The sequence below is a fragment of the Zonotrichia leucophrys genome, chromosome Z, assembly GCF_028769735.1.
Source record: "Zonotrichia leucophrys gambelii isolate GWCS_2022_RI chromosome Z, RI_Zleu_2.0, whole genome shotgun sequence".
Classification (NCBI taxonomy): domain Eukaryota; kingdom Metazoa; phylum Chordata; class Aves; order Passeriformes; family Passerellidae; genus Zonotrichia; species Zonotrichia leucophrys.
Genome location: NC_088200.1, coordinates 19752093 through 19773173, shown reverse-complemented (window position 1 = coordinate 19773173; position 21081 = coordinate 19752093). Strand labels below are relative to the sequence as shown.

The 21081-nt window shown below is 38.3% G+C and overlaps 1 protein-coding gene across 3 annotated transcripts; it reads left to right on the top strand.

Moving 5' to 3' along the window:
• The first annotated feature begins 202 nt into the window (after positions 1–202).
• CETN3 (centrin 3) lies at positions 203–10946 on the top strand. Of its 3 annotated transcripts, none has more exons than XM_064736356.1 (5): positions 203–345; positions 2415–2550; positions 4248–4329; positions 6829–7020; positions 10501–10946. In XM_064736356.1, the coding sequence occupies exons 1-5, from the start codon at positions 329–331 to the stop codon at positions 10542–10544; spliced, it is 471 nt and encodes a 156-aa protein (XP_064592426.1). In that variant the 5' UTR covers positions 203–328; the 3' UTR covers positions 10545–10946. The 3 variants fall into 3 exon arrangements, with proteins under 3 accessions (XP_064592426.1, XP_064592424.1, XP_064592423.1); XM_064736354.1 differs by having other exon boundaries at positions 4248–4362; XM_064736353.1 differs by lacking the exon at positions 10501–10946 and having other exon boundaries at positions 4248–4362; positions 6829–10490.
• Positions 10947–21081: the final 10135 nt, after the last annotated feature.

Below are 21081 nucleotides of genomic sequence, written 5' to 3'. Positions count from 1 at the left end.
CTTCCTTAGGAAAACTTTCTCATCTTGCCCGTTTCGCAGCAGAAACGGCTCAGCGGCCGAAGGCGCTGCCAGGAGCCATCGCTAGCTCAGAGCAGGGACCGCCCCTTCAGCCGTGAGTGGCACCATCTCAGCCAATAGCAGAGCGCCTAGGACTCGCAGGCGGGAGTTTATCGACCCTCGGCCAATCAGGCATAGGTGACTGTTGGGGGCGTGGCTTGAACGGCGTCGTCCAGGGCAGGCGCGCGGCGTTGCTGGGGTTCGGACGCGGCCGGGCCGTGCAGAGGGGAGGGAGCGCGTTAGCCGGACCCGGCTGCCCCGCAGCGGCACGATGAGCCTGGCCCTCAGGTCGGTACGAGCACGGCGCATCCCTGCTTCCTCCGCTCGGGAGCGCGGGTGGGGATCCCTCAGGGCCGTCCCCCGTTCGGGAGCTCTTGGCGGAAGGTGTGGCGTGTCAGGCCGTGGCGGGGCCTGGGTCGTCCCCGGCCTCCAACCGGTCATATCTGATCCCTTTGGCGCGGCCGGGGGCGGATCGGACCCGTCTCTCTGCCGGAAGAGGGAAGGGTCCGGCGCGTCTGGCCTTGAGAGGTTCGCTTCTGGGTTGTCTGATGTGCTTTCAAAAGGCCTGTGAATCACCATAAAATTAAATGGCTCGGCTTTATTTTGTTTCTAAATTCTGATTTAGTAGCTGTTGCATAAAGGAGCCTGGCTTATGAATCCCTGTACCTGGCAAATACTTGTCTTCAAGTGTAATTAATACGCTTTCATGGCAGCTGTTATCCTTAATTTTCAAGTCTAAGAACTTCATGCTTACTATGGTTAAAGTAGCTGCAGAAGTGGCACTGAGCTGCTTGTATTTAAATACTGCTTTTTCTTTTGATCAATTATTTTATACTAAGCACTAAATGAATACTTAAGTATTCATAAGATTGCTTTTTCAGTAGAGTTCGGTATTAATCTGCTTTCAGATTTATAAATTGATTTCTTCATCGTAGCTCACAAAATCTGGGCTCCCTAGATCTGAACTACCCTAATTACGTAGCCAGCTCTGAGTTATTTTAGTCCTTTCAAGAGCTGTAGTAATCCAAAGCCTGTGTGAAATCTTACTGTCTCAGTTGGTCTGTTAAAGGCATCTTACTCTTTGAGAGTATTGTGATTTGAAGCAGGTTCAGCTTCTGCAGCTTGCACTTTTCTTGTCTGTATTTGGGATTTTTGCTTCAGTGGTTGTTAAAAGCTAGATAAGTGTTTAAGCTTAGGATTTGATTAAAACTAGCAAAGTGTCAACAATGAAGGGTATAAAGTAGCTTACTAGAAGGGATTTAGAAAATTAATCTTGCAGTTTTCTGATTAGTAATCTTTATGCATTCTACACTAGGTGATACAGCACTCATACTGCTTTTAATGCAAAAGGACAAATGAGAATAAAAAAAACATTCCTGAGAGTATAACATAAACTATACAGTAATTTAGGTTAGGAAGAACTTACGGAAGTCATCTAGTCCAGCTTTCTGATCACAGCGCCTTCTACATAAAGATGGCTGAGGATCATGAGCCTTTTATAGTCAAGTTAAAAAAATTTCTGATGATGGAGACTCCTTCCCAGTGGAACTGTTCTAACATGTCACCATATGCACTGGGAAAATGTTTTCCCTTAGGTCCAGCTGCCATTTCTCCTCCAGCTGCAGTTCTTTCCCTTAAATTTTGTAGCTGTTGTCTCTTATCCTTTTACTAGGCTCCTCTAAAAACATAAGCTTATTCCTAGACTAGCCAAAGAAAAGGGGGCTGTCTTTGAGCAAGATTTGCTGATTTGGAGGGCTTTTCTCTTTTGTATATACCAAAACAGAGCAAAAGATCTTCAAAACAATGTGTATGTGTGGGATCTAAAGGATTTAAAAAAAATCCTGCAAGTATTATTTATCTGAGAACAGGCAACAAAGCTGATTTGTAGCACCTAATGCTAACTTTAGTAGCCAGACTGTCTGGCCTAGTTTGGCTTCCATGGGCCTGTCAGTCCCCAAATTTGTTTCACTTTTTTTTAAGCTACAGTGTAGAAACGAGCTGTTTTCATGAGTTGTATAATTTCAAATGCTAATCTAGTTTGTAACCTCAAGAAGCCTTTTTCACTGGTAATTTTTCTACCCTCTTTTTTTGTTGTTGTTATTGTTGCTGCTTATTAACAAAAATGCCTCTGCTGGTTTTATTTTGGGTGGGAGCCGGGAGATGTCATTCAGATTTCACAAGGTAATTGTCTATTTCTGATGTTATTTTAAACTGGGAATACAAGCTGGGAAAATACTGACTAGGTAAGGTAGTGATTCCTAAAATTATGGTGAGTTTCTTATTGGAGGAAAAGGTTATCTACAGTAGCATCTTCCCAGTAGAAATCTGTTACACTACGTTTCCTTTTCTTTATATAGGAATGAGCTCTCAGTAGACAAAACTAAGAAGAAGAAAAGAAGAGAGCTGACTGAGGAACAGAAGCAAGAAATTAAAGATGCCTTTGAATTGTTTGATACAGACAAGGACAGAGCGATAAATTATCATGAATTAAAGGTAGAAGTTTCTTTTCATTTAAGCAGTTTTATAGCTGATAATATATTTGTTCCATAGTGAATTCTTAAGATCCTGGCTATATCTTTAAAAACTTCCTTCAAGATGTGTTGCTGGGTTAAAGGAGTAAAGGAAAAAATAAAGAAAAAATGGGAAATATTCTGTTGGTGTAAGAATCAGCTTTTCTGCCCAATTTATATACTTCATGTGCGATAGCATTCTAAATAACCCTGGTATAATTGTTGACCTGGGATAAGCTTGGACAGATGGAAAAACTGTCCCAAGGATAACCTTGGACAGAGGGAAGAACTCTTGAAAAACTGTTTGATTCTTTTTAAAACACTGTAAAACTTAAAGCTTGGTGTTGATTTCAGATAAGTAAGTAAAAGATGTAAATTAAATTTGTAAAACTGTTGACTACAAACCAAAGCTTACCTGTGTTTTTCAAAAGAAAGCCTATGATTTGTAGGAATAAGGTGTGCTTTTTGAGGGAGGTTCAGTAGTTGCCCTTCCCAAAGAAGGATGCTCCTTATGATAGCTATTAGCAGATGGAGTTTAGGATGTCTTTCCAGGTAAGGCCTCCCACAGAAAGTCTACAGAGTAGTAAATGGGGTTCACTAAATTCGCTGTAAATCTTTTATCCATTTTTATTCTAATTAAGACATCAAGAACAAAAAGTAGCTTTGGAGAGGCCAGTGTTTCAGTCACATAGAGTGAGGTTCTTTTTTTTTTTTAAAGAATGCCTACTTCAGTGTATTGGCTCTATAGTGTGACTCTACCAAGTAATTTGAAGGCAAAAAGTCCTATTTATACTTAATTTGCTGCTACAGGAGTGTGTTAGGCAGAACAATTCCCTTCTCTTTATTTCACAGTTTACTTACTTTATCTTTGCTGGAAGTCACTGTGACTAGAGTTGTACTGGGCATTCTCTTGGTTACGGTTATGCTTTTTATGGTTTGAATTATGCTTTGAATTCCCAGCTGTCATCATTACTTGAAAAGCTCTTTCTTAGCTGTCTAATCAAATATTGTCGCCCTGAAGCTAATGCTGTGAAAGAGCAGAAACACATAAAGAAGAAAACTACTTGTCTCCTGTACAAAATCAGCATATTTTGAATAATTACTTCAGTGGTTTTCCATATGTGGTTAGCCTGTATTCATCAGTTTGGAGGAAGTTAGGGTGCTGTGTGCTGTGAGCAATTCCTTTCTGAGGTGCAATGGGAAACTAAATGTGGACTTCTACACTAATGGAAAAGTAAAATGCAGGTTGGCTTCTGTGGCTGACTAGAAAAGCAGTTAAAAGTCTTGTAGGACCTGTAAATCCATGAACATACACTTGCATACAATTTGCAGAATGACTTCCAGTTTTGTGTTAAAATAAGATTTTGAAATTATTTTAGAGATGAGGAATAAATTTACTTGTCGTGAGATGGATTTGGTCCAGTCTGTAAAATCCCTGAAAATGCAAAGGTTTGGTTTTTTTTTCTCTCACTGTAACTGGATGTTCCATTTCCTAATAGTAGTTCTAAATGGTTTTAATATCCCAAGCTCTTTTATTTTTATTTATTTATTATTGTTACTAAACCATTGATATGCTTTTTCTCTCTTGGAAAGAAGGTAATAAATGAAATTAAAAGGAAAACCTATTAAATGTTTATTTTAGTCCTTATCTATGACTGCACTTCCATTTTATTCCAAAAGGTGGCAATGAGAGCCTTGGGTTTTGATGTGAAAAAAGCTGATGTCCTGAAAATACTTAAAGATTATGATCGCGAATCAACAGGCAAGATCACTTTTGAAGATTTTAATGAAGTTGGTATGTGTTTGATTGTGTTTCTACCTCTAGAGATATTTAGCCTATAATAGTGAGTACAATTTCAAAGCTGTACTTTCTGAGCTTTTTCAATTATTTAAGAAACAGAAGTGGGAGATTTCATTTAATATTTTGTTTAATATAGGTCAGTAGTAAAGGAAGATAAATATTTGTTTGCTGAATTCTTGATTTGATATATAGAGATGAATTATAGCTACAGTATAAAAGGAAGTAGGGTATCAATCTCTTTCAAACTCTTTCTAGTTTAAACAGAGGAATAAATGCTAGTTTGAAGTTTAGATGTTCTTGTCCTGTTCATGGATCTCTGTAAAATTCTTCCTGCTGTGGAAAAGGTATTTGGCGTTGAATTTCATGAGAAGGAATGCATACACCGACAAGCAAACTACAGACTTCATATAGAAAAAAGATTAGAGAAATTGAAGTATATTTTAAATATTGTACAAGAATTTTCAACTGCTGATAGAGCCAGGAGCACTAGTTGTGTATTTCATCTGAAATTTGCATATTGTGAAATTTCATGTACTTTGAGTTTGGGGTGATCTGCAGAATTTTAAGACTTGATGTTTCTTTAAAGATTTTAGGGGATTTTTGTTACGCATAATTTATGCTTTTGCATACAATTTATGTTTACCAAAAACAATCTGTGTAGGTTTATATTTCTAGCTTTTTATGTCCATTATAGTTCATTATGCTCATGATAGTCCATTTCTTCAAGTTATTTTATTTCTGGAGATTTTATGGAACAAAACACCCAAATCCCCAGTACTTGCTCTTGACTACAAATAGCAATCATGTTAATGTATCATAAGAATTAGTGATTGAAATGTGGCAGCATTTAATTATTTGACAAGTAATATTTTTATAGTTATATTCCAAGTTAGAGAACATTATTTTTGGGTCTTTTCTGATTTATAAAGTCTGTGTGGAAGTATTAGGATAAAAATTAGTGTATTGATTTGATAGTAACACCAGTCTTAAAATTGCATATTATATTAGGTAATATTATATAAAATTAATATACTGTAATTACCATGCAATTACTTTTTATATTCCCGATGCCCAGTCATGTTCATTGTTTTCTCAATATCAAGAGTTATTAAGTGCTGCAAGAAGCCAGGAAATTCTTGTAGAAAGTACAGTATATACTTAGAAGGGGATTGAACCTGTTGGAAAACTTGAGTTGAAGTAGCGTATTGCTGTAATGCCATATGACTGACACAGCATTAAATATGATATCACTTCTCACAGAAAGACTGGGGAGTAAGATAAAATAGCTTATTGAGACATTAACTGTGAAGAGCAGCTGAATATAGGTAAGCAATTCTTGAGCCATCAATTTCTCTTAATTTTATGTTCAACTGAAATACATAAAGATGCAATTATATTTTGGCTTGTATAGTTTTGTATTTAAAGACATTTTATTAATTTTCAGTTGTCTTTTTGCAACAAAAAGTAGCACTTTTCAAATTGTGTAATACTGTCTTGCAGCACTGTGATTTTAAAAGAAAATATTTAAATTTAGGGTAAATCTGCAGATAAATAAACTTGATTGCTGTAGTTGGCTTGTATGAGCATGAAAAATTCTTTCCTCTCAAGTTAGCTAAGCCAGAGCAGACATTCCATCTGCAGTTAGGAGCAGATGGTAAGTGGTTCTTTCTGTGCAAACAGTGTTGATGTGATTTTAAGGGCTTGATAATACAAGACCAGCCCTGCTCATAGGTCCAAAGATGTGGAGATAAATTGTTGTTGGTTACTCTGAAGCAATTGCTTCATATTTCACCAGGCAAGTTTGTATTTTCTGTTGCAGAAACTGACAAATGGTTGTCTTGAAAAGAATAATAAAGGTTGAAGAATCCTTTCAGAATAAACATCTTGTAATTCATAGCAGCATCCTCTTCATAGCCCCTGTGCTTAGTCTTTTTTTGTTTTCAGGTTGGGGGCCGGGATGTGATCAGTTGGTTGGTTATGGGAGCTTTTTGTGTTAGTGTGGTTTTATTTTTAAAAGAGAGGTTCTGTGTGGAACTTACTGTTTCAGTGTTCTCCCCAGCTCAAAATTCTCTCCTGATGAAAGCATGTAAAGTAAAAAAAAATTCACACCTTCATCTAAAAGAGTTGATGGTGCTTTTTTTCTGAAAATTTGGAATTTTGAAAGAGAGGCATCTTGCGTATACTTTAAATTCCTATTGGAAAATGTGTGGAAAGTGTGACTGAACTGCCATGCAGCTTTCTACTGCAGCAGTTATGTCCCCAAGAGGAGCTCAACTTTGGAAAACAGAGGCGAGAAAGAGAGGTCAGGCAACAGCCAAACAAATACATACATTGAATTCTATAGAAATGTAAGAACAGGTGAAATCAGATGTGTGTTCTTCATACTGTCCTAGTTTGCAAAGGTCATTCTGAGTTTGCCTTTTTGAATTTTTTTGTCTAACTAAAGTATCCTTTTTGCAGTGACAGATTGGATATTGGACAGAGACCCTCAAGAAGAAATACTCAAGGCATTCAAATTGTTTGATGATGATGACTCTGGTAAAATAAGTCTGAGGAACCTGCGCCGGGTTGCTAGAGAATTGGGTGAAAATATGTCTGATGAAGAGCTGCGAGCTATGATTGAAGAATTTGATAAGGATGGAGATGGAGAAAGTATGTGTTGGCAAATACAACACCATATCATCTTATTCTTAATTTTGTTCTCTTTTTAGGTGTTATTTTATTGTGAAAATGTCCTCTTTCATTTCCTTCTACATTACTTTCATCTTAAGCATAATTTAGTTTACAAATAATGCAGACGATTGCTTTTGACAGCTACTAATCCTGGAGTTAAGGAATTGACTCACCACCAACTCTTATTCAGCCAATGTCTATTTAAAAGAGGGTGAAAGTGTAGTTGAAGGTAGAAGTAAGAGAGATTCTGTGTATCTACATTACATTTTTATTTCCTTATTAATCAGTAAAAGCAGTGAAGTGCTGAGAGAAAATTTTTTGGTCACTTAATGTATTTTAAGTGGCAATGTGGCATTGTTGTGGTTTCAGCACTGGTTATGGAGCATTAAGCTAATAAATCATGCTGGAAGTAGCCTGGGTCTATGTTGGATCAGCTTGCATGACTCCTTAACATACTTCTGAGCCTTGGAGTGCTGAAAAGCATAGTGTGAGAAATGGCTCTTTAACTGACAAAGTCCATACAGAGTAGGCTGCAGAAGGGACTTACTAGGTAGATAAAGAATGAATAAGCAAATCAGGTTTGGTACTATGCTTGTTAAATCACTGTGAAAACTGAAACTTGAAAGTTTTTCATTATCTTCAAAACAACCTTATTTTTACATTAGAAGCCTTAATTCTTGAATTTTGAGGATCGCTCACTTAAGATCTTGCACATATAGACTTGTATCAGTTCATCAAGCACCATTCTTAGAGGGTGATGACTCATATCTTAGATTTTACTAGCAGGTCATCAGTTTTTTCCTGTGGCAATGGTATTTATGCTTGCGGGCATACGATGGGCTCAAAACACATATATACTAATGGAAAAAATTGTGTTGTCAGCCTTTTAACAGATAGTGTTCTATGCTGTTCAATGTAGGTGTTATTTTTGGAAGTCATAGCTATAGAGGTGAGTGAAATTATAACTCTTTGTCAAATATGTTTTGTCATGTGTTGATCTCCTGGAGCTGCCAAATGAGATGTCAGAATTGTGGATCAATGTTCTTTTGTCACATTGCTATTGGAGTACTACATATGGAACATATACTATTAGTTTCTTTCAGGAGGGTTATTGAGTCATTATTTTGTGTCAGTGCTACATTTTTTTAAATCAGATTGATCAGCTGTGACTAAGTGGCTCAGTTTTCTCTTATTCAGTCATCCATTCATTGTCTTGTTAGAGCCATCAAGCAGAAGATTGAATATGGAAGAGTGACAGCATAATGTTCATAATTTTTGTTATCCTTAAAGTTCTGTGTGGTTTTTTCTTCTTTAAAGAAAACTGAGGCTGTTCCTAGCTTTTCAATATTCATTCTGAGAAAGATAATTATTCTGTGAATCACAATTTCATTTGTCTTCAAACACCTGGCAAATGTGGCAAAATCTTGCTGTCTAGTTCTCCCTCTTTTCCTGCTCTCCAAAAAAAATTCAAACTGTTAATTGTTAGCATTTTTTATTGATATATCAAATACAGGAACAGTACCACTTTCGGTTTAAACCCTGTATCACATTTGAGAGATTGTTTTGCTCACAGTGAAATAAGGTATCTGGTATGGTACTCAGGTTACATGAACCCTTATATTCACAGTAGACCCACTGAGCTTTACTGGTGGAGTACAATACTACACATTTCTGTAAAAGAAAGTGTATTTGATGTATTTTTGTCTCCCCTAATTACATAAATAATCTTACTTTGGTATTCCTGGGTTTAATAATTACTTCTGGTTTTGAGCACAACTAACTTGAAAAACTCTGTGGTGTCAATTCATGCAGTTTTGATCATCTTATGTGGAAACACTGCTCAGTCTCATGTCTCAGTTCCTTGGCACAACATTAAGACAAGTACCCAAACCCACCTCTGAAAAAATATGCACCTTTAACGCTCAATATTCTAAATCAGTGTTCTCTTTCTATTAGTTGTGATTCTAGTTTGTTCTTTTATGATTACTTACGTCATGGAATTGAGGGAAATCTGGTGCCATGAAAAAACAGTGCTTCTGCTTTCGTGGTGCTTAACTCATGAACAGATGCTGTATCTGAAGGGGACTTAGTGGAATTACTTTGGTTACTTGGAATTGTAACTACACTGCTTTTTGAAGTTTCCTTGAGTGTTCCAAAATTTGTCATTACAGTGTTATATTTCCATTTCCAAGCGTGATTTCAAGGATGTTGTAAACCAGAGAATATTTTTGAGACGATGTTTGAATTTGTTTTGTTAGTATGTTACTGCAATAAAAGCTGTGGAAGTGCTTTTAAAGTCATACAGTGACAGCATTTTTGTGTTGTAGGACTAGATGTAGCTATGTGATGGACTGGTATTTCAGAGCATAGGGCCCTAAGCTAGACTAAATATAATTGTTTCCTATTTTTTTACATACATCAGAGCAGGACATATTTAGGTTTTTTTGGTTTTTTATTGTTTAACATAGTTGAATTTCTTTAATATTCTTCTAGCTGTGAATGTAGTTCCTTCTTTGCAGTGCTTTGTTTAGGAATAGCTTGAGCATGTTGGCTGGGATGGATACTTGCCAGGGCTTTGTATGTGTCTTGTCTTTTCCATACCACCATCTTAATCTAATCATTCCCCAGTACGCTAATTAGTTGCAGAGTGAACATGTTCACTGGTTCACTGTTTTATTGTTTTAACATATGAGTAAAGTGAGTACCTCAGGTATAACTGCAGCAAAATAATTAATGAACACTAATTAATGTATTATTATGACTTAATTTCTTCAAGTGCATTTGTGTAAAATTTCTGTTAGTTATAAATGAAGAATGAAGAAAGTTCAGATGGGGAAAGGCTCATCAAATATCCATTTAAAATCTATCGAATTTATGGAATAATTGCTAAACAAACTTAAAATTTGTTTTGTATTTGGTAAATGTTATAGAATGGGGAGACAGGAATAGCATTGTTTGATCTGTGATGGTAAGTTGGATGTAAATGTTTTGAATTATGTAAATTGACTGAATGACTGAATTCAGTCATAACTCACTAAGGTATTGTTGCTTGAGAAGTATTTACTTAATAAAATTTAGGTACCATTCTTAACATTTTTATAGACCTTTAAAATAATATTATTTTGCATAGCCATCTTACATATGGTTCTCGGAGTTTTTTTTCTATCATATTTCACTTCTAGAATATTTTTTACTTTTATAATTAGAAATAATATAAGTGATTATAAGTGAGCTAGATTCTGGGTCTAGTATTCCACATAATGTTGCATTCTGGTTCCATGTTTCATGAAAAAATCTGTGCAAAATCCTTGTTCTAGAAGCAAATTTGTAAACACTTACAGTAATGGATCAGATGCAACAAATACTAATAGAGAAGCCTTTACTTAAAGTACAGATATATTATTTTATTTTAAGGTTTATTGCTGTTTGTCTAATGATTTTCTTTTTCTTTTTTTGCAGTCAATCAAGAAGAGTTTATTGCTATTATGACTGGAGATATTTAGCATTAGAAGAAAAAAAATTACCTGACCACAAAAGGAAGGAGTTGTTGGCAGCTTCCATTACAATGTTTTGTACTTTCATTTATTTTGGTAGCTGGAGTGATGCAGAAAGTTAGTTGTCACAGGACCAAAATAAAAACGGGTTATATGCACTGATAATTCAGTACTTTGTATCATTAAATATTATCACTAGGATAATTGATGTAATATTTTAGAACAAGTAAGTAATGCTGCATTTCAGAATGTTTGAGTAACTTTGTAAAATAGCCTTGTCTTAGATTTCTAAATTGTATCATATAAGAATCTTTTGAGGTTCTTGACTTTGTGTTAGCATTAGTTGTGGCCTTAGTTTTGATACATAAGGTTTGAAAAACTTCCATTTTAATAAAACATTCTTTACTACTACTTGAAAGTGTTATTATTGTAGTTCAATCTGAGCTTAACTAGAAGGGGCAATGAATCAGAGAAAATGCGTATTTTTAATTTTTCATTTATAAGCTATTACTTCTGTTCTTTTAGATGAACAGCAACATTAAATGGGCAAGCATATGCATCTTCAAAGATGCCATTTATTAACTCCGTTACCCCTGTTCTATAACAAGTGACACACAACTATGCATGATTTCAAACATGCTTAAATCACTCAGATGTCAGTGTAATTCTCTCTCCAGTATCCACAGTTCTGATAGTTGTGGAGACAATGACAGTAGCAAACTTCCTGCAAGCCAAAGTAGTATGCTTTAGAATCTTAATAGCAAAAACACCCCACGTGAAATAGAAAACGTATTTTTAAAAACCTGCAACAAACCCCCACAACTCCTCACCTGTATTTTGCAATCTTAGAAGATTTGTCTGAGAGGTGAATGTTTAGGGGAAAAGGTTCAGTGTTTGGGACTGAGCCTATGGATGGCTCTTAACAAGTGTTTTCTAGGATGAGTATGAGAATTGTCCAGTTCAGTAGCTTCTGACTTTGCTTCTAATTTTTTTTTTTTGTAAACTATTTCAGGGACACTTAGTTTCTGCAGACAATCAAAGTGATAAAGAACTGGAAAGGTCTGTTCACAATCTTCAAAAAACTTCTTCCTTGAAAACCCTACCTTTTAAATGTGCCACGTGTTCTAACATGCTGCAGTGATCTTTAGGGGGATGGTACCATCTCTGTAGATGGCTGGTACTTATTTTTTGATAGGTGACCACTTATTATGTGTAACTCTTCCAGTAAGATGTACTTTGTGCCTTCTGAATGAATTGAGGCCTCATTTCTAGCTTTTGCAATATACTTGGTAAACCTTACTTAATTCTTGCAGACATGGCAGCATTTGTTAGGGGCCAGGTAACAATAGTATAAGGCTCCATAAACAGAGGTCAGTGACCTGGAGAGAGGTCTTGTAAGTGACAGTGTGGGAGTGTCACAGAAGAAGGGAAAAAGAAACAATCAGAATAGTGATACTATTTTCTCAATAGTACTGGTACTAGTGTCTCAATGTTTGGTTTTACTTTTTGTCCTCATTTCATTGTTCTGGAGATTTTTGCATTTCGCAGCAGCGCTTGTTCTGTACTGCTGCCTGTTGATCTCGCAGTTTTATGTACTGGGATTGTTGCAATTCCTGTTGACTTTCCTTGGTGTTCACCAACCTCACAATAATTGTGTCAGATCAGAGACCAGAGCATGGTAAGATATAATCTCTAAATTTGCAACTGTCAGCTTGGCCCCAGCATTAATGCTGCATTCAATTCTCTGTGCTTCGTGGGGTTCACATCTATGCTGGTACTTTTTTCATAGTTCTCTTGATGTATCATAGGATACAGATTGCCAGTTTTTTCTTTTTATACTTTACCTGATATCATAGAGGAAGCAAGTAATTTGGTGGAACATTTTATCATCTCTCTTGTAGAATACTGCCAAGGGTCAGCAGTCATCACTACATATGCAATAGGTGTGCTGTTGAATGTGTCCCTTATTTCTAGATGTGCAAAAGTGGGTTAGAGTTAAATGAACAAGGTCTGGCTTGGAGTACCAGGGACAGATGTTCCTCTGTCACCTCTGCTATGGAGGACAGTGATGTGTGGTGGAAGTTAAAAATGGCAGCTTAGGAAATGTTGTAATCTATTGCACCGAAATCACTGGAAGCTCTTTTTAAGAGCTTGTAGTAACAATTGTTTATAACTGTGCCAAATAGCAATAATTCCATTAATTAATCCCTAATTAATCACATATAACTTTGAGGAAGTTGAGATGTTTCAAATTAATAAAAATACCATGCTGGAATGCAGTGTACACCAGGTACTACTCTACTGGCTTATTTTAGAGTTGTCTTTTATATACTAGGTTTGTGACATCAATCATATTTGGTTTGTGTTTATTCATGCGAAAGTTTCCATGACACATTTAACGTTACGTGTGCTGCATCATGTGAAGGCTCTGCTTGAACTGAGAAACGTCTTTAGTGTTTTGCTGTTGTGCTTGACTTTACCATGTACAACAGAGCTGTGCTTAACTGTGCTGTTGCAACTTGGCAAAGAGGAAAAGGGAAACTGACAGCTTGTCTGGCAACAGAGCAGAGGCCAAAGAGGCAGTTTGTGACAGGTGGGATGAGCACAGAGCCACTGGGAAGGGACGCAACTGGCTCTCAGCTCTAAAGCTAAGCCACAGGCCTGCATGAGAGGAAAGGCAGCCCAAAGCTGAGGGTCCGTGTTGATCTCTTTGTATCTGGTCTCTCTAGTTCATAGCAGAGCTCATGGATACAGCTTCTCTTCGTGCACTGTGGCTGCAGCTCAGGAAGATGTGACTGGCATTGTTGGAGATTATGTGGTGGTTAAGCCATGAAGCACAGCATTCAGAAATCCTTCAATTGTTAAACCCCTAGCCTAAGAAAGTTTTGCAGCCTATGTGCCGTTCAGGAATATTACAAAGTAAACTTTGTTAGCAGTAGTTTTTACCACAAATTACACAAGAACAGAGGATGAGGACAATTGCATCAAATCCATTTGCCCCACAGATTGCTTGTAGTTGCTCATAACCCTTTACACGGTTGGTGGTTTTTTGTGGACTCCTATCTGATGGATGCACTGCTCTGTTGAGACAAATTTCAGGAGAAAACACCCTGGAATTACCATTTCCTCTAAAGAGAAAGGGCTTCAATAACTCTCTTTTCTTCTGCCAGTGAGAAAAATGGATACCAGGCGTGAAAGTGAAAAAAACCCTTTTTTGTTAAAAAAAAGAAAAAAGAAATTAATAAATGCTAGATATTGAAGTTGCGGAACCTTACCGCAACTTTCCCCCTTGGTGCAGTTTCTCTCACGGCCGGTAGGGGCGCTGGCGTCTCCCCAGCTAGGCCAGGCGGGTGCGGTGATTCCCCCGCGGCTGCAGGTGGCGCTGTAGGCGTGCGTCAAACGTCTCTCACAGGGTCATGGCCGAGACAGCTGGCAGAAAGGATGGAGAAGTAGCTTCCTTTACGAACCCCAAGGGGCAGCTGACCACGCTGCCCCTGTGGATAGCAGAAAGTGCTGCAGCAGGAACTTCAGGAGAAGCAAGCTGGAAAGGCAGGACGGCCTCACCCGCAGGTAGCAAGCAAGCGGCAGCAGAAACTCCACAGCTGCAAGCCGGACGGCGGAAGGGGGTGAAGAGCTGTAGTGCAGCAAAACTCCCGGCAGAGGCAGGGCGGGAGGCGGGAAGCAGCAGCCCGGCTGCCGAGAGCAGCAGCGAGGCTCCCCGGGCGTTCTGCAGCCTGGGTCTGCGCCCTGCGGGGCGGGCAGTCCCCAGCGGGAAACGAGGGAGTCCCGGGGGCCTGGGGGGACACCCACTGGCTCGGGGCTTCCCACAGCAGAGCAGCGAAAGAAGCCAAGCTGGCAAGGTCATTCACAGCGCAAATGGAAAAAAACCAAAACCAACAAACAAACAAAAACAACAAAAACCAAGCAAAAACAACACCCCTCCCCCCCCCAACCAAAAAAACCCTACACAAACAGCATAATAAACCGCGGGGGAGGTGGTTTGGTGGACACACCTGCCGCCCCGGGCACAAAACAGATCAAAAACTCCCTAAGTGGGATGGGATAATAAACCACGACACACTTATATAAGCAACCCTTTATTTGCTTTGGTTGGACTGGGTCCTCTGTTAAGCAGTAAATGGTTGTGACTGCAACCTGCCTTAATGCACCAGGAACCTGACTGAAGCAAGAGCTGCGTTTTCTTCGACCTTTCAATAAAGTCAATAGGTTAAGGGAGTTACCAGCTCGTGCTGGGAAAAATTTTGTATAACTCACTTTCTGTAGTTACCACGGATGTAAGTCTGTAGGGATGCTTAGAATGTTCCTATTTTTAAGAAAAAAAAGAAAAACTATTCTGCAGAGGGAAAAGGTGGGACTGTGTCTTTGGTGCTTCCCTAAGGGACAGCAAGGGAAATATCTGGACAAATGTATTCAGACACCCTTACTAAGATATTACACATATTGGCACAAAATCAGTAGAAGCATCATATACTTCTAGAGAACGTGCAAGTGTCTTACTTTTATGATTGCACAAATGGCACATCTACTGCAAAACTGTTGCTAAGCAAACGGAACACATTGGCAATTACCAGCAGTCAGAAGTGATAGCTCTCAGAATACATAAGTAGGAAATTACCATATGTAGGTCTTTTTGAAATGACATATAAGCGTATTGGTGGTGGAGGTTGTATTTTCCACCTTTTAGCCTTTACTAGTTTGAAAACCACTTATAAAAGAGTACTTAAATGAATTTCAAGGAAGAATTACATTTCCCAGGTGTTGGCAGGCACTCTTCCCATTCCTCTGCTGAGTCAGAGACATTGCAGCACAGTGAATGTCCCAACTGTAACTGAAAATGTAGGAAAAGAAAGAATTATATTCAGGAACAGTTGCCATTGAAAAATGAGTTTTGAAAACTCTTAAAATAAAAATATCTATTTTAACACATTTGTAATGGGGTTAAAAAAGTCCAAAGCCCAGCCGATTTGTGCTCTCCTGATAAGTGAAAAGCAGAGCTATATAGAGGTTTAAACAAGAGTAGTGTGCTGTACCTGAAAAGGAAAGTAGTAAAATGTCTGTATGGTATTTTTGATAGCTATATATGTAAATTAACAAAAAAAAATCACATCCAAACCACCCAATTAAATGAAATCAGTAAAAAATACTAGTTAGATGTAGATCATAGTGGGCCACCCTTAAAAGGACATTAAAAAAGGCAACAGATCAGTTATTCAGCCCCCATCGGAAGTTAGTTACTTCCCCAGTACTCCTAAAAGAGCAAACCATAATCCCACTGTTTTAATGAAGACCTCTTCAGTTAATAAAATAGGTGCTGATGTCTAGAGCTGTGTGAGTTAATTAATTATGCTAGTTTATAATGGCTGCCACATTTATAGAAGCAGTTGCAGTGCTAACAGCATCCAATTAATTTCTCTGTAAAACACTGAATTTCGTGACTTGGAAAGGCGTTATCAGCATTCATTTTTCTTTCTCACACTATTTTTTTGTTTGAAAAATTGTTTGTACCCTACCCAGGGCAATCTTCACAGAAAGATTTATTTATATTATATTGTTTTAAAACATAGATGTTCAAGATGTTACTTGATTGTTTAATGAGACAGATCAATAGGAATATATTTCGTTCTGGCTGTGCATTATGCTTTTAAAAAGTTGCACAAAAGTTAACCATGTTTTTTCATGTTCATTTTTCTAAAAGCAGCAATTTCCACTTGGTATCAAATGTGACAGCTGCATTCAGAGAAATGAGGGACAAAATTCGTCAATTATGGTTTTACCCACTAGGGGGACCCATTGTTACGACTAAAAGTGAACTCTGAAGTTTTAAGTAAAACCAGCATGATCAAGGATCAGGTGGAATTTTCATGCCTGAATCTTTTCTCTCTCTCGGTGTGCACGCACACCATAAAATACCTGTGGGCCTTTTCTATCTATTTACCCGAAATTCGCCAACTAAGAGCCAACTTCTGTGTAGCACAGATAAGAACTATTTTGTAGGTATTGAAGGCTTATGTTTCTGTGTTGTGTCACTTTGCAAATATATAAAAGCGACAGAAAACAAATATTTGGTTGCTTGTGGTGTGCAGAATTTACTGAGAAAATATGTACTTATTCAAAGATACACTGGTAATTTTATTTGATTTTGGATCTGAATGGAGAGGAAAATGTGTCCTTTTTTTGGTTCTGACAGCCAGATAGTACACTCATGTCCTAATTTTTTCTTGCCTTAAGCAGTCACCCTGCTTTACTCTGGGCTTTGCAACTTGGTGCCCCGCTCTTACAAAGGCTCCTTGCTATATCTTCTCATGTGTGCATTTCCCCCATATGAGGCTCGGCTTTGATCCGACTGTGCTGCCCATCACACTCTCCTCCCTGTCTCCTGGCTCTGAGGTGGTCCAGTGAAGGGCACCTGTGGCTGTCCCTTAACTCATGATTTGTCCCCTGCACCATGCCACTGCTCAGCATCCCTTTCAGCTCCTGCAAGGAGCTTAGTTTGTCTCTAATCCTCCCCCCTCTTTTCACTAACACCATCACAGCCCTTACCTTGCTTAGGTAGATTAGTGAGGAACAGATTTCTAAAAACCAGCAATAAAATGGTCTGGAAACTTCTACATGGCAGCATTTCTAGATCAGTGGTCCCCCACCTGGTGGTGTTACACCTTTTCTCCTCCTCCTATGACCCTGTCTGGGTGGGAGGCAGAAGAGGAAGGACAATTTCTTGTCTTTGTTCTGTTGCCTTTTGTCAAGATCAACTTGTCACCCAAATTCTAAAAAGTTAAGCAGTGTGTTTCTTAGATGTGAAGTAAAAAGCAATGTAATTTATTCCTTTATGCCTAGAGTGAAGCTATTTAATACTGTTTCTAATGCTATCAGTAACTATTATTTTTCTCAGAAAGGATGCAAAGCTTTATTTATCCTCGCTATTTCACTATTTGTTATTTTAAATTCTTTCCCCGTTGTGATGGAAATGTGATGCAGTAACATTTCTTTCATTTTTAACAAGGGTTTTGTGTTTAAATATGCTCAAATGAGTGAAAATGTCTTTTTGAATTAGTGAAGCAAAATTTTCTTCCCTCACATCAAAGACTGACAAACCTGTGTAACCATTTAAAAAATTTCCAACAAAAGGCCTGTTTGGTTCAGTTCAGTGGCCCTTTTTGACACACTGTACAGAGCACTGAGAGGAAATATTCTGTGGCTCGCACTGCGGCCACAGGAGCGGAGAGATGCTGGCCAGGTGCTCGACACGCGACTGGAGGGAGCCACACGAGCGGCACTCCAGGCTCTCTCTCTCTGAGACTGCCCATGTAGTGGTGCTGCTGCGGCATGGGGGACACAGGCAGGTGCTGGCTGCGCGGTCCCAAGGTGAAGGAATGAGAGAACGGACACTTTTGCATGGGTGCCAAGAAAGCTTTACTCGAAGACAGCTCCAGAGCCAAGTGCCAGGGAGCAGCGGTCTGGGGAGGTTCTTATAAGGGGAGTGGGCCTAAGGGGTGGAAACACAAAGCAACCAATAAGCAAAGGTAAGGGGAAGAGTACTAGACAAGGCAGAACCAATGAGGATTGTACAGGGGAGGGAGGAAGCCGTGGAGCGAACTAAGGGCAATTGACGCAATTTTCTCAAAAGAAAGGGGGGTGGTCAGGATTACAGACAGGGGTTAGTGGGCAGTACCATGAGTATTGACACAGGCACATAAGGCCATAAGAGGAGGAGCAGGGAAATCAGTCACCTTGAGGGACAACTCAGTGGTGGGAAAAATGGGGTAAACAACTTAGGGAGAAACCATTCTGAGGGACTTTAACGGGGGTACAGAGGGTTAAACCATTCCCCTAACCATAAATAACTGTCTTTTATAACCAAATTAACAATGCCATTTAAAAAACACACGGCACCACAATATTCAGGTCCCATTTGAGTAAGTAATGGATCTGCAGCTGGATTTCCATAGTGAAAAACAGGAGATGGCCATCTCTGTCACCAATGACAATGAGGCCCTTGAACCTCATTTTTTCAAATTCCAAAGGACTTTCAAATTCCTCTGCTACCATTTGAAAATAAGTACCTACACATCCCTCGAAGTGACTTTCACTTCCTATATCACGAAGTTGCTTTTGCCATTATTACACTCATCCTGTATTGGAATCCTGATATACTACCTGTGGCAGACTTCCAGGTAGTTTTTTTTACTATGTATTTATTATTCACGTGAGTTTAAAAAGAGGTTAAAAATAAACTGCAGAGAATTTTGTGTGGTTGTGATAAAGTTGAAGGCTAAATCTGCACCCACTTCTCTCCTATTAATGTGTCCTACAGAGCTGAGCCCAATGTTGGCCTTACTGTGCCAGTCTTTGTGAATCCAACACACCTAATACTTCCAAATACAGAGTGAAAGGCAAGCATTTCCCAGGCATTTCCCTCTACTTCAGTGACATGAAGCATGATACATGTCAGAATCATGGTGAATGGCTAATATTTTGCAAATGGAATGGAAATTAAATGTGTGTAAGTTCTCTAGTCCTCAGGTGCTTGATCTATCCAGAGACCTGCCCCTGAGAGCCTCACTGGAGCAGCTGGAGAGGCAGGGATAGGATGGAACACAGTGGGGGAGTTTTTGTCCCGGGTGCTCTGGGCTCTGCTGCATACACCAGCATAAGTGACAGTGTCATCTCCGTTGCAAAGTGAGGTATCTCAGTGCTCACCTAACTTTCTGTGGTGGATTAAGTCATGTAAGGCGCAAATTTACACCTCCTCTACATTTTTTGTTAGGCTAACATTGTTTCTTTTTTTTGTCACAGGGCATCAGAGGCACAAGGGATGTTGACATCTGAAATTACAGAATCTTTGCACCTACAAGATATTTGTTTTTTGAAACTTTGCATTGTGCTAATTAAAGGCTCAGTTGCATTAAACTGGTACCTGTAGCGTTGCTTTTTCTTAAGTGTCATGGAAAGCAGTGGAGCTGTTGCATCTCCTGCTACAGTGCAACCAAATACTGGACAGTGAGGAGGCTCCCAATTCTTGTATCATGATGGTTTTAGGGTCTTCTGTGGGAACCTTCTGCAGACATCTGAGACTGAGTTCATGGTGCTGTACTGAGTGCATCAGGCTGGTCTGTGTTAGAACACAGGCTTCAATGCAAAGAAATGTATTGATTCCAATTTTGTTATTGAAAAGAATAAAGGGCAATATATGTAATCTACTGGGAAATTATTGTTTTTAAGCTGCTATGAAGATCGGTGATCAATAAGAGATAGAACAAATGACCTATAATGCCCCTATGTAGTAATAGTTATGACCTTGTAATTTAGTACAGACTCGTAGCATTTAATTTTTTGGGTTTTTTTGATTGCTCAATGAGCACCTAAAAATGTGCAGTGGGTAAATATTTATATCAGACTTCATTCACTTGAGATCATCAATAGATTACTTTTTATTTTCTTTAGCAGATCTAAAAATCAAAATAACCTACATGTGCTGCTAATCTAATTTGATTGCAGCTTGTAAACTATGTGTTTTAGAGATCCCAAGAATCAGGTGGCTTTTTCTGAGTCAGTTTTTCTCTTTAGTTTTGGAAAGAAGTATTTACATGGAAGGCTAATTATACTAAAATTAATAAACTAAGGAGCAACTGAAAGAAATTTGTGTGTTCTGAAATTGATTAAAATGCATTCTTTGTCTAAAAGTGAGTTGGTGCCAAAAGAGTGGTCTCAAACTCATGTGAAAGATTAATTTCATTATTTGTTTGTTTGTTTGCATAGCTTACAAAATCACTGTGTAAATAAACACTGCATCCTAAATCCAAACTAGTAAGACAGCACTGTTTACTGTTTAAGGCCAGAGTATACAGTTAAAACACCCCAAACCAACTAATACAAAAAATAATATAATTACTACTAATTCTTACTATTTTTTTGCAAACTGTTCCTGGTGTATGACAGATTCCTATGCTTGTTTTATATTCTGAGACACATAGTAATATGACTCCAGTATCTCTCTTTTCCTTTGTTATAATGTTCACTGCAGTTTGAAAGAACTGCAAAGTTTAATAAACTATAGAATTATGTGAAACTGCCTTTTTCCCCTCTTGAACACCTGTTTTTTCTGTTCATTAGAAGCAAACTTTTTGAATTGTAACTGGCATCCTTCCTCAGAGCTTGATCTAGCAGTGCATGATAGATTTGCATATTTTGCTATATTTGCATTTTAAAATCTTAACTTAGAAAAGACAAACAAATGTAAATGGTGGGAATTCAGTGAAAGGAATCCAGAAAATCTACCAGGATCTACTAACTTGCCATTTAATCTAAATACAAAATAGGCACAGCAGTTGTGCAACTGTATGTTTATATACAGCTCCACATTTTTGACTGAAAAGAGAGCTTTCTTAATATAGACTGAAGTGTGATTTTGCTTGAAAAAGTGAATCTGTAAACTTAGCATCATGTTTATTGTCTCAATGACTTTTCAAATTCCAGGCTTGATATGTACACTGGCACAGCAACTTGTTTATCCTATCTAAAAGCTCAG